The 13449-nt window shown below is 42.6% G+C and overlaps 1 protein-coding gene across 1 annotated transcript in view; it reads right to left on the bottom strand.

The window, feature by feature from the left end:
• LOC143770062 (microsomal triglyceride transfer protein-like) overlaps positions 1-13449 on the bottom strand; it is a 225019-nt gene that overhangs the window by 28445 nt on the left and 183125 nt on the right. The window contains exons 9-11 of the mRNA XM_077259303.1: positions 12163-12331; positions 10666-10773; positions 4459-4671 (exon numbers count right to left, since the gene is read on the bottom strand). Of these exons, the coding sequence (XP_077115418.1) occupies positions 4459-4671; positions 10666-10773; positions 12163-12331 (490 nt within the window). The remainder of the gene's footprint in view (positions 1-4458; positions 4672-10665; positions 10774-12162; positions 12332-13449) is intronic.

The raw sequence follows: 13449 nt of genomic DNA, 5'->3' as shown, positions 1-13449 counted from the left end.
AGCTAAGTAACTAAACATAGACACGAGCTCTAGGGAGATGGTAACTGGACTGACCGCAAAACCTGATCCTATCCAAACACACTAAAGGTAGCCGGTGAACGTGCCTAAAATCCTGGACGTCTCGACACAGCCTGAGAAACTGACTACCCCTAAAGAGAAAGCAAGACCTCACTTGCCTCAAGAGAAATAACCCCAAAGATATAGGAAGCCCCCAACAAATAATAACGGTGAGGTAAGGAGAAAAGACACATGTAGGAATGAAAACAGATTCAGCAAATGAGGCCCGCTAATACTAGATAGCAGAAGACAGATAGCGAACTGTGCGGTTAGCAAAAAACCCTACCAAAATATCCATGCTGAGAATTCAAGAACCCCCACACCAACTAACGGTGTGGGGGGAGAAACTCAGCCCCCTAGAGCTACCAGCAAGCTGGGAAATAAAATATAAGCAAGCTGGACAAGAAACAAATAGAACACTGATGATCAAAAAATGAACAAAATGGAAACTTAGCTTCTCTTGAAGAGACTGGGAGCAAGGTAGTCAGAAGGAATCAGAATAGCACTGAATACATTGACAGCAGGCATAGACTGAGAGTCCAAGTGAGCTTAAATAGAAAAACAGCCCACAGATAACGAGACAGCTGATGCCAGTCACAAACCTGCAGAAAGACAGCACTCACACAGTACCACTTGTGACCACAAGAGGGAGCCCAGAAATAGAGTTCACAACAGCTCTCCCTATGATCATCAGTGAGAACATGGGACAATGTTGAGAGTTTTATTCAGCCCCCCTTGTCTACACTGAGTGTAAAATTAAGAATAAAATAAAAATTCACATTACACTCATCTCAACACCTAATCCCCTGAAGCCATTGTCCCATGTAAATAAGCCAAAAAAAAACCAACATCTTTAAACTGTCGGAATGTGAAAGAATCCAGAGTGTCCCACATTGTAATCCAGCTGTGCTACATTTGCTTATCAGCATGAGCATTGGCCTGAGGCGACCCCACTCACTCTGAAGAACTGAGGAGAATGACTTGGCTGGTGCTGCAGTTAAATACAATGACATGTGTGTGCACCCATTCACTGATGTGTGAAGGAGGCCTTAATGTGGAGCAGATGAATGGCCGTCATTAGCAGTCGGTGACCGCTATGTGACAGTGTCGGGAAAAACAGGCAGGTAGTAGCCGCTCTTAGCAGCTGTTAGTTTTCAGGCCTGTAGAAAAAAAAAGTTAGTCTTGGACAACCCCTTTAACCCCTTAACGACCAGAGGTATTTTTGATTTTGCATTTTCATTTTTTGCTCCCCTTCTTCCCAGAGCCATAACTTTTTTATTTTTTGGTCAAAATGGCCATGTGAGGGCTTGTTTTTTGCGGAAGGAACGAGTTGTACTTTTGAATGACACCATTGGTTTTAACATGTTGTGTACTGAAAATGGGAAACAAATTCCAAGTGCGGTTAAATTGCAAAAAAAAGCATTTTTTTTCTCATTACGCCATTTAGAGATTGGGTTCATTCTTTTTTCATATTGATCGGGTGATTCTGAACGCAGCGATACCAAATATGTGTATGGTTTTTTTTTTTATTGTTTTATTGTTTTATTTTGAATGGGGCAAAAGGAGGGTGCTTTGAACTTTTAAGAGATAAAAAATGAAGAGTGGCGCCAAGTATTACCAGGTTAGTATTACTGCTGCAGAATACAACAATCACCACTTTCAGATTGTTTGTGACACACGATTAGCTAAAAAAGGATATACTTCATATATCCAGGTATTCGCGCTGATACAACCTTGAAAGGATCAGTGAGTTAACAAAAAATGAGACAAAGAATGAAACAAAAAAATGAAAAAATAATAATAATAGAAGTCCGTGAAGTTGAATCATGAATAGTCAAAAAAGGGGGCGCTGATGCAAATGCATATTAATCCTTCACACATTAGTAAAAGTGTCCCAGATATAGTGTGAGAATAGTGACTGATGCTGGAATATAAAGCGCTGATGATTGAAAATAACCTTACCCGAAAAGGGAGTCCATGACGATGAATCAATATATCAGCTGGAAAGATAGCCTCGCAAGCGATATATGTCCCGGCCGGTGACGGTATATCGCTGCTCTGAAGTCCACGTGCAGCGGCGTTGCAAATAGGCACACTCTGTGTAGCAGCGTTGTAAGTAAGCAGGCTCCCTGGCTCGTGCGCGTGGTGAAGCCGACGCTGGAGCAGGACCTGCGAGTGCGTAATGTGACCGCTCACGTGACTAGAGGCTAACTACGGATGGCGGCAGGGACCAAAAACCGACGCGTTTCGGAGACGTCTGTCTCCTTCCTCAGGGATGGCCCCCACCCCCTAGTGTCAGTCCTTAAATACGCCATCCGTATAGTTGCTCATTGAAAGCCAAATAGTTCAACACCGCTATTTAATCCTTTTGGAATGACAGTGTCCAGGACAAAAATCCATCTTGTCTCGGCTCTTGACATAGTTTTGATAAAATTACCCCCTCTCCAATGTGGGTCTATTTCTTCAATACCCACAATCTCCATATATTTTGTTGCTCCATTGTGATGTTCAGTGAAGTGTTTTGATAGGGGATGGCCCAGAAAGCTTTTCTTGATATTCCGAATATGCTCGCTAATTCTTACTCGTAGGGGTCTTTTTGTGCATCCAACATATACCTTTTTGCAAGGGCATGTAATGGTATATATGACCCCTGTAGTGGAGCAGGTGATAAATTCCTTAATAGGAAATTTACTGTTGTTTTTACAGAATTTACTTTGTTTCCGTGTTTGAACCTGTTTGCACATGTTGCACTTTTGACACGGAAAAAAACCTCTCAAAATATCCTTTGAAAAAGTGGTTTGTTTAAGGTGCAGTTTATTTTGTATCGTGGGGGCAATAATATTGCCCAGATTGCGGCATTTTTTATAAACAAAACGGGGGTGCTCAGATATTTTGTCCCCCAAAATTTTATCACTTTTTAATACATGCCAGTACTTTTTTACTATTTTGCGCAGGATATGAGCAACTATACGGATGGCGTATTTAAGGACTGACACTAGGGGGTGGGGGCCATCCCTGAGGAAGGAGACAGACGTCTCCGAAAAGCATCAGTCACTATTCTCACACTATATCTGGGACACTTTTACTAATGTGTGAAGGATTAATATGCATTTGCATCAGCGCCCCCTTTTTTTACTATTCATGATTCAACTTCACGGACTTCTATTATTATTATTTTTTCATTTTTTTGTTTCATTCTTTGTCTCATTTTTTGTTAACTCACTGATCCTTTCAAGGTTGTATCAGCGCGAATACCTGGATATATGAAGTATATCCTTTTTTAGCTAATCATGTTTTGAACTTTTATTTATTTATTTTTAAAAAAAGAAAACATTTTTTTTTTACTTTTGCCATGCTTCAATAGTTTCCATGGGAGACTAGAAGCTGCCATAACCCGATTGGCTCTGCTACATACAGGCGATGATCAGATCGCCTGTATGTAGCAGAAATGTTGACTTGCTATGAGTGCCGACCACCGGGCGGCACTAATAGCAATCTGGCAATGACAACCATAGAGGTCAGCTGGAGACCTCTAGTCATGCCAACTTTTCGGCAACCCGCGGTCATGTGACACGGGTGCCAATAGGCGGGATTTCTGATGCGTTTGTTGGAAGTGCGTGTTAAATGCCGCTGTCAGAGTTTGACAGCGGCATTTAACTAGTCAACAGCCGTGGATGGATCATGAGTCCACCAGCGGCTGTTAGAGGCACATGTCAGCTATTCAAAACAGCTGACATGTGCTGGAAAAGATGTGGGCTCAATGCCGGAGCCCACATCAAATTGAGGGAGTCCGACATTGGCGTATTATTATGCCCGATGTCGGAAAGGGGTTAATATCTGTAAGTTTTTTAAATTTTCCATTTGCTGCTTATAAATTGGAAAATAACATTTTACTTCCAGGCTGAAAACTCTACAAACCTAACACTTCTCAAGGCAAACTACAATTCAATACAAGAACAGAGCTGTCTTTTTGTCCCGAGAGGTTGCCACAACATAAAACAGATTTCACGCTGTTGACTGTACACAGACTGAAGTGTAAAAAGTGTTAGGTCTTTATGGGTTGTCAGCCTCCTGTTTTTTCCAGCCACTGACAAGCGATCCTTGAACATTACATCATTTTAAAGATGTCAGATGAAAAATATTCCACTTTCTTGATATTATCAATTGTACTATAAGTTCCCCAACACTCTGCTAGACAGATCTGTGACTTTAAAGGTGGTTGTGCGCTTGATTGACAGATTCACTATAAATCTATCCAGAGGGGTTCAAAGTACTCAATAGCTACTCTCCGCAGTTGTGCCAGCCAGGCAAGAAGTAAGAAGAGCACATAAGAAGAAAGGATAATTCTTAACACAACCAGCACAATCTAACTGTTCCTGGCATGCAGGTGGGGTTCTATACCTGTGTAGACAGAATCTCTGCGGGGAAGCCTTGCAGAGCAGACAGTGCGGTGCTGCACACTACCCCCGTGTGCTCCGCTGCATACTGAAGTACAATGGGGAGAGTTTCAGGGAGCTGAGCATTCTTCAAAGACAGAAGGTATATTTTCATCTCCGTTTCATCTTCTGCATTATTCAGTCCTTCCAGAAGCGTGGCCTTTGCAAGTTCAACATCCTGCAAAAGTAAATAGATGAAATAATAATAGGGATCTGTCCGAGGCAAATATTACTGATTACATTTATAAATATTGATTTATTTTACACGTAAGTAACACAAAATTAAGGGACTTAATCTCTTGTCACACATGTATAAAGTGTAGTGTCTAAGGAGGTAGCAGATGTTTCCTTTAAAGGGAGGTTTTATCTATGTAATTGGAGAGCACCATGACGTAATGGAAGAAAGCCTGATTACAGCAATGTGTCACTTACTTGGCTGCCTTTTGCCATTTTAATACAATCAGTGTCTTACCAGCAGGAGATCACTACAGGACAACTGACCTCGTGCCTCCAAGTCCAACCACGCTCCCAGCACTGATTGTATTGTGACATAGAGCTGCCAATGAACACCGAAAGCTATGGTGTAGACCGGGTTATACACAGCTCAGTATTTCAGCTCTGCTAATTATGCAACTGAGAAAACTGTGATACTATCATAACATAACTTATGCACATTGCTAGAATCAGGGTCTCTGTCCCTACATCATACTGCTGTGAGAATATATAGCAAGAACCTGCTGACAAATTCCCTTTAACAAAGGGCTTCACATTTGTAAGCACAATAACCTTTACGGTTGCAGTCACTTTGAGAGGCATACTGTGCTTGGTGGTTACATGCATTTTTGGTGGGAAATCAAGAAATATTTTGGACTGTGAAAGCCACAAATTAGGAAAAAGTGTCCGGTTGCACCCAAGCTGGCCGACATGGTTTGTGAAGCATTCAGTGTGAACTTCTAGTAATTTACCCCCTGCCCCAATCTGTCTTTACGCTATCTGTTGGGCAACACAAGCCACTTGTCTACAATGGAACCAAACCCTCCCATAATCCTTGCACCAGCTAATCCACTGCCCTTCATGAAATTACTTTATGACCATCCCCGCTATGGTGCTAGTCCAAGTTGGTCGAGCGATCATGTATATGGAGGAGTTGCGAGAGATGACAGTCGACCAAAAGAATGCAAAAGCACAAAATAATGTATCTTCAGACGCACATGCCCAACATGTTCTCATTGGATCCCCTGATCCCTGTACTACATGGCACTGTCTTCCTCATTGCAGCTCTAGCCATGCAAAGCTTCTTGCAGCCTCTCATCTATCAACTCCCTGACTTGCTCTTTGGCTGTTGGACTCTGAACCGTCCTCTACTCATGCCAGTATCCCCTGCTGATTGGAATCTGGTGGTCTTTCAAGCTAATATAATGGAAACCTTGCTTCTGATAGAGACTACTCTGATAAAGATATGGTAGCACTGCCGCATGCAGTCCAGCAGGCAAGTGCAAATGCGAACTAACATTTTTTCTTGTTGTGTTATGTTGTATTGTGAGAACAAGTAAATTAACATTTCTTAAAGGGATATCTGTCACCAGAGCAGAATTATGTAGAGACAGAGGTCCTGATTCCAATGATGTGTCACTTACTGGGCTGCTTTCTGCAGTTTTGATAAAATCACAGTTTTCTTTGCTGCAGATCTAACAGTTCTTAGAATTTTGAGCTCTGTATAACCCTGCCCCACCACTGATTGGCTTCTTTCTGTGTACACTATGCACAGGCAGAAAACTGCCAATCAGTGGTGGGGGTGGGGTTATACAGAGCTCATGAATATGGAGGACTATGTGGCAGCAGGTTTACTAGTCCTCTAGTGATATAATCTCCTTCTGATAAAAAATTTAGTTTAATCAAAACTACAGCAAGCAGCCCAATAAGAATAAGGGTTTCTGTCTCGACATTTTGCTGCTCTCAGGTTAGATGGCAAAAACCTGGTAACAGACTCCCTTTAAAATGTATCTATGCTTCACAGTATTTAAAGGGGCAAATGTAAGTTACCTGTGATTAGACCCCCTTACAGGTGTCTGCCAGTGGCAAGTATGCATATAGAGGAAAAGCTAGACAGGACTGAATGTGAATGGGTTTCCACCTTCAGAAAAGTGGACTCTAAATGTTACTTGTGATGTGCCATACCAAGATCAGATTACTCACCCTGCCCTGGTCCAGTCTTTGCTCTCCCCCACTGCTCTAGTCTCAGTGTTTTGGCTGTAGTGCAGAGATCACATTGGTGGACAGTGAGTACTATCTGATTTTGTTATGTTACATGTAGTGTTGAGCGATACCGTCCGATACTTGAAAGTATCGGTATCGGAAAGTATCGGCCGATACCGGCAAAGTATCGGATCCAATCCGATACCGATACCCGATACCAATACAAGTCAATGGGACTCAAGTATTGGACGGTATTCCTGATGGTTCCCAGGGTCTGAAGGAGAGGAAACTCTCCTTCAGGCCCTGGGAACCATATTAATGTGTAAAAGAAAGAATTAAAATAAAAAATATTGCTATACTCACCTCTCCGAGGGAACCGGCAGCGTTGTTTGCTTAAAATTCGCGCTTTTCTTTCCTTACGTGAAGTCCCGGCTTTGTGATTGGTTGCGTCGCAGTCACATGGGCGACGCAACCAATCACAGCAAGCCGTGACGTAATTTCAGGTCCTTAAGGATTTTAAAATTACGTCCCGGCTTTGTGATTGGTTGCGTCGCAGTCACATGGGCGACGCAACCAATCACAGCAAGCCGTGACGTAATTTCAGGCCCTTAAGGATTTTAAAATTACGTCCCGGCTTTGTGATTGGTTGCGTCGCAGTCACATGGGCGACGCAACCAATCACAAGCCGTGACGTCACGGGAGGCTAAACACGCGCGCATTTTAAAATGCGCGCTTGTCCAGCCTCCCGTGACGTCCCGGCTTGTGATTGGTTGCATCGCGGTCAACCAATCACAAGCCGGGAGGCTGGACACGCGCGCATTTTAAAATGCGCGCTTGTCCAGCCTCCCGTGACGTCCCGGCTTGTGATTGGTTGCATCGCGGTCAACCAATCACAAGCCGGGAGGCTGGACACGCGCGCATTTTAAAATGCGCGCTTGTCCAGCCTCCCGTGACATCCCGGCTTGTGATTGGTTGCGTCGCGGTCAACCAATCACAAGCCGGGAGGCTGGACACGCGCGCATTTTAAAATTTTAAAATGCGCGCGTGTCCAGCCTCCCGGCTTGTGATTGGTTGACCGCGACGCAACCAATCACAAGCCGGGATGTCACGGCAGGAGGTGGAATAAAAACGTGATTTTTTCGTCTTCACAACTGCTGTGATGCTGTCCCTCTTTTATATTTTGCAATGTACCACTGGGTCATCAGAGATCAGCGGTTCCAGTGGAGCACAGTCGGGCACAGGACTGGTGATATGTACAACAGAGCTGAATGCCGTCTACAGATCCACTGGGTAAGCAGAGCAGACAGATCAACTTGAAATGAATTGTATTTTGCCCCCTCCCCCACCTCCTCTCACCCTATTTTTTTCCTCAGACCTCCTTTTCGAGTATTGAGAATTGAAAATTTGGCGAAGACAGCAATTTGATTATTAAACAGTCCGCTCCTCTCCAAACCCTTCATAGCAGCTGTTTGTTCTGTGGCAAAAGGACACTTTCGGCTGGACAATAGACCATGCCACAAGGGTCATCATTATAGTATGGAACATGACACAGCATTTTTCTTTCTGCTCTAGATTTCAGTCCGCAAATCTTAATCCTCTAAAACATCTCTGGGATAAAAGATGGTGGATTGGGCTGTTCAGAGCAGGTCCATCAACTTGTGACAAGCGCCAGAATCCATCCTGTCTACTCAGGTGAGAAGTTCTCCAGAATGATCTCTAGACTTCGATCAATGCTACAACAAATTGCTGCTGTTCTGAATGCCTTTGTATACTGCCCCTATTGGACAAACAATCAGTAGATTTGGTTTCCAGTACCATCTCTATGCTGACGACACCCAATTATATACCTCTTCTCCTGTTATCACGCCAACCTTTTTAGAAAACACCAGTGATTGTCTTACCGCTGTCTCTAACATCATGTCCTCCCTCTATCTGAAACTGAACCTGTCAAAAACTGAACTCCTCGTGTTCTCTCCCTCTACAAACCTACCTTTGCCCGACATTGCCATCTCTGTGCGCGGTTCCACCATTACTCCAAAGCAACATGCCCGCTGCCTTGGAGTCATCCTTGATTCCGAGCTTTCATTCACCCCCCACATCCGATCACTGGCTCGCTCTTCTTATCTGCATCTCAAAAACATTTCCAGAATTCGCCCTTTTCTTACTTTCGACTCTGCAAAAACTCTTACTGTCTCACTTATTCATTCTCGTCTGGACTATTGTAACTCTCTACTAATTGGCCTACCTTTTACCAGACTCTCCCCGCTCCAATCTGTCCTGAATGCTGCTGCCAGGATCATATTCCTCGCCAACCGTTACACCGATGCCTCTACCTTGTGCCAGTCATTACACTGGCTACCCATCCAATCCAGAATCCAGTACAAAACTACTACCCTCATCCACAAAGCACTCCATGGCTCAGCACCACCCTACATCTCCTCTCTGGTCTCAGTCTACCAACCTACCCGTGCCCTCCGCTCTGCTAATGACCTCAGGTTAGCATCCTCAATAATCAGAACCTCCCACTCCCGTCTCCAAGACTTTACACGTGCGGCGCCGATTCTTTGGAATGCACTACCTAGGTTAATACGATTAATCCCCAATCCCCACAGTTTTAAGCGTGCACTAAAAACTCATTTGTTCAGATTGGCCTACCGCCTCAACGCATTAACCTAATTATCCCTGTGTGGCCTATTAATAAAAAACAACAACATAATCACGTTCCTCCATCATGTTCTCATACACTTTATGCAGTTAATAGCCTCTGTGTCTGTACTGTTACATACTTAGGCAGTTAACTGGTTCATGCAGCTTTACATGAACACCCGAGCCTTACACTATGGCTGGTCCAAATAACTAAAGCAATTGTTACCATCCACCTCTTGTGTCTCCCCTTTTCCTCATAGATTGTAAGCTTGCGAGCAGCAGGGCCCTCATTCCTCCTGGTATCTGTTTTGAACTGTGATTTCTGTTATGCTGTAATGTCTGTTGTCTGTATAAGTCCCCTCTATAAGTTGTAAAGCGCTGCGGAATATGTTGGCGCTATATAAATAAAATTATTATTATTATTATTATTATTAATGCCTAAGGGTACCATCACACATTGAAATTTCCATCGCTACGACGTTACGATTCGTGACGTTCTAGCGATATCGTTACGATATCGCTGTGTCTGACACGCTACTGCGATCAGACACCCTGCTGAGAATCGTACGTCGTAGCAGATCGTTTGGAACTTTCTTTCGTCGCTTGATCACCCGCTGACATCGCTGGATCGTTGTGTGTGACAGCGATCCAGCGATGTCTTCGCTTGTAACCAGGGTAAACATCGGGTAACTAAGCGCAGGGCCGCGCTTAGTAACCCGATGTTTACCCTGGTTACAAGCGTAAACGTAAAAAAAACAAACCGTACATACTCACCCGTCGGTGTCCTTCAGGTCCCTTGCCGTCTGCTTCCTGCTCTGAGTGCCGGCCGGAAAGTGAGAGCAGAGCGCAGCGGTGCGCAAGGGACCTGAAGGACACAGACGGGTGAGTATGTACTGTTTGTTTTTTTACGTTAACGCTGGTAACCAGGGTAAACATCGGGTTACTAAGCGCGGCCCTGCGCTTAGTTACCCGATGTTTACCCTGGTTACCCGGGGACTTCGGCATCGCTCCAGCGCCGTGATTGCAACGTGTGACCGCAGTCTACGACGCTGCGACGTCACAAATCGTAGCGTCGTAGCGATGGAAATTTCAATGTGTGACGGTACCCTTAGGAAGGCCAAAGCCCCAATAAATCACTACCTCTAATAAAGCCGACACTCTTGTATGTACAATATATGTCCAAAATGTATTAAGCCTCATTCTCTGTGCAATCATGGTCAACAATATTGTCTTCCCTGACTTTTTTTATAGCGTCAGTGTGATATTTGCACAATCGAAAATTACAAAATACAATTAGATTAATTAATACATAGTGATTGTGACACTGTACCTCATCTTCACAAAGATTCATCCTGCACAATTTGCCAATTATTGCTCCAGTTATAATAATCCCTGTCTCCATTATGGCAGGTTCAGAAATCTTCCCTTTTAATTTTCCCTGAGAAATTAAGAAAACAATGCATTTAAAAGCAACAATAAACAATGCTTAAAATATACTCTAAGGAATTTAATAAATCTTATAAATGAATTAATTTAGTCTCCCAACGCTATTCTTTAAAAAATAGACTACACAACAAGGTCACATAGTATCTTCCAACAAACTATAATTATATTGATGTATCTAAAATGAAAAATTACACGAAAATGAACTAAAATAAACGTATTTTCTCCATAGTTTAATTGATACCAAAAACCTTATTTAATTTATATACAATCATGTGCAATTTATATACGGATATATTCCTATGTTGTGGAAGGGCATGTACGTTACCAGAGGCACCAAAACCCAGTTACAACTGCTACCTCTGTACGGTGTACCCCTATACAACACCTTTGGGTTCTCTCCGTCCAGTATCAAACAAGGATAGGACCGATCTAATAGGGGTTTGTCCAGATGTCTCCAAAAGTCCTATTCCAGGTGCATCGTCTGCATCTAAAGCTTCACTATTACTATCTAGTGTTCAGTTAACAATAGTGTTAATACCCTTAAGTGTTTTACTTCCATATAACATGGTATGCCATGTGCAACTCCATGGATCATAGTAACGTGAACTGTGAAAAAGTTGATAAGTTCTCCTGCTTGAAAATCTGAGTAAATGGGATAATTCATGCCTCTATCTACAGGGTAGGCCATTTATATGGATGCACCTTAATAAAATGGGAATGGTTGGTGATATCAATTTCCAGCTTGTGGAACATTAGTATATGGGAGGGGGAAAGAAATGCTAGCACAGGCTTCCAGTATCTGTTGTTTCGGATGCTGCACATCTTGTATCTTCACAGCATAGACAATTGCCTTATGATACGAGATATGCAGCATCTGAAACAACGGATACTGGAGGCCTGTGCTAGCATTTCTTCTGTGGTGTTGCTATCAGTATGTCAAGAGTAGGAGAAGAGGGTTGCTTTGACAGTCCAACACAATGGGCAGCACTTTGAACACATTTTATAAGTGGTCATAAACTTGTAAATAACTAATGAAAGAATAAAGTTGAGTTAAAACAAAGCGCACCATTGTTTTTCTTGTGAAATTCTCAATACATTTGATGTGTCACATGACTCTCTTCCCATTGGAAAAAATAAAGTTGGATCCAAAATGTCCGACTTCAAAATATCCACCATGGTCACCACCCATCTTGAAAATTTCCCCCCCTCCCATATAGTAATGTGCCACAAACAGGAAGTTGATATCACCAACCATTCCCATTTTATTTAGGTGTATCCATATAAATGGCCCACCCTGTACATTATCATTACTTACTTATTGTTAAAATGTATAGAAACAAAAAAGTAATAAACACTAGTCCAGACTAGATAGATCCCGTACCAGAACAAGGTTAAGAAGCTCAACCGTAGGGTGCGGTGTAAAGGCTGCAGCATACAGAAACTTCTCATGTAAGGCCGTCTGTTTCTTTTTAGAAAAATTTAAGAAGTCAGATAAAGCGGCTAATGTGGCATGAGATTGAGCCGCTACTGCAGCATCAATGAAGAAAGGCCTGCAAAAGAATAAGTATTAACATCACCACGTCTTAATTATATGAGGTGTCAGCAAATTAATTTTACAATGAAAAGTTGTCAGATGGCAGAAAACATAGTTATTCGTTTTTATTCTTTAAATCTAAAATGAATATACTTAATAATGTATTTCAGTTTTCAAAACTGCATTGATCATCCTATTTAATCAGTGCCCTTTCAGTGGTTCTAGAAGTTCTAAGCTTTATCTAAACTATGGTGTTCAGATGCAAGCAAAGAGCATCCTGAAAGAGCTGCCTGCCTGGCTCAGGTCTTTAGCTCTGTCTCCCTCTTTCTCTTTCTCAGCTCCATGTAGCCATGATGGAAACAGGGCTAGTTCATCTAATAAACTTAGTCTGACAGTTGGCCTCTCCATACACATCGCAGGTGGAGAGGTGGAGAAAGCTTCCTGCCTGTGTTGGAACACCACTGCCCTGAGTTCAGAATTTCTGGGACCATGCAATAGACACACATAGGATGATTCTTGTGGTTTTGAAATAAAAGTCCATGAAAATTGCATACTGTATATGAAAATTGCAATGAGCTGAGAACTTGTGTATCCATCACATGACCACAAAACTTCCTATGGAATGATTGTTAGAAAAACGTGACCAGAAAGTGAGTCAGAAAGTATTTTGGAAAATTCTACCATTTTATCTATCATAGAAAATCTTTTATTGTTAAACCCAAATGCTCTATTTACCTGTAGATTGGCTTATGATGGATGACCAGTGTCTGGCCTTAAAAAGGTTTTACAAAAATGTAATAAAATTGTCCATATCATGTACTTCAAATGGAAACCTATCCTAGCCACGTGTCTGGACGGGCAGCGATATGAAGAAGCATAGGTCGTGAGACCTGTGTCTCATTGACAGAATATCATGATCCATTTTTGGATTTGTGGCAGCTCTGGTTCCACTCGGTTTTAAATGTTGCTTTTTTCCTTTCAGGACCAGTGGGGGTTAATGTCAGTTTTTCCCTCGCTGGCAATCTACTGCAGTTGTAGAGTTGCTGGGTCAGCTGATGTCGGTGGTGACCACTCCCACCATCTTTTAAATGGTCACTTGATGCATCAGCTGACTGTTGGTGATAAAGTTTCTCT

Source organism: Ranitomeya variabilis, chromosome 4 (genome assembly GCF_051348905.1).
Source record: "Ranitomeya variabilis isolate aRanVar5 chromosome 4, aRanVar5.hap1, whole genome shotgun sequence".
NCBI lineage: Eukaryota > Metazoa > Chordata > Amphibia > Anura > Dendrobatidae > Ranitomeya > Ranitomeya variabilis.
Note: the sequence above shows the minus strand (reverse complement) of the source record. Positions and strands in the feature narration are given on the sequence as shown.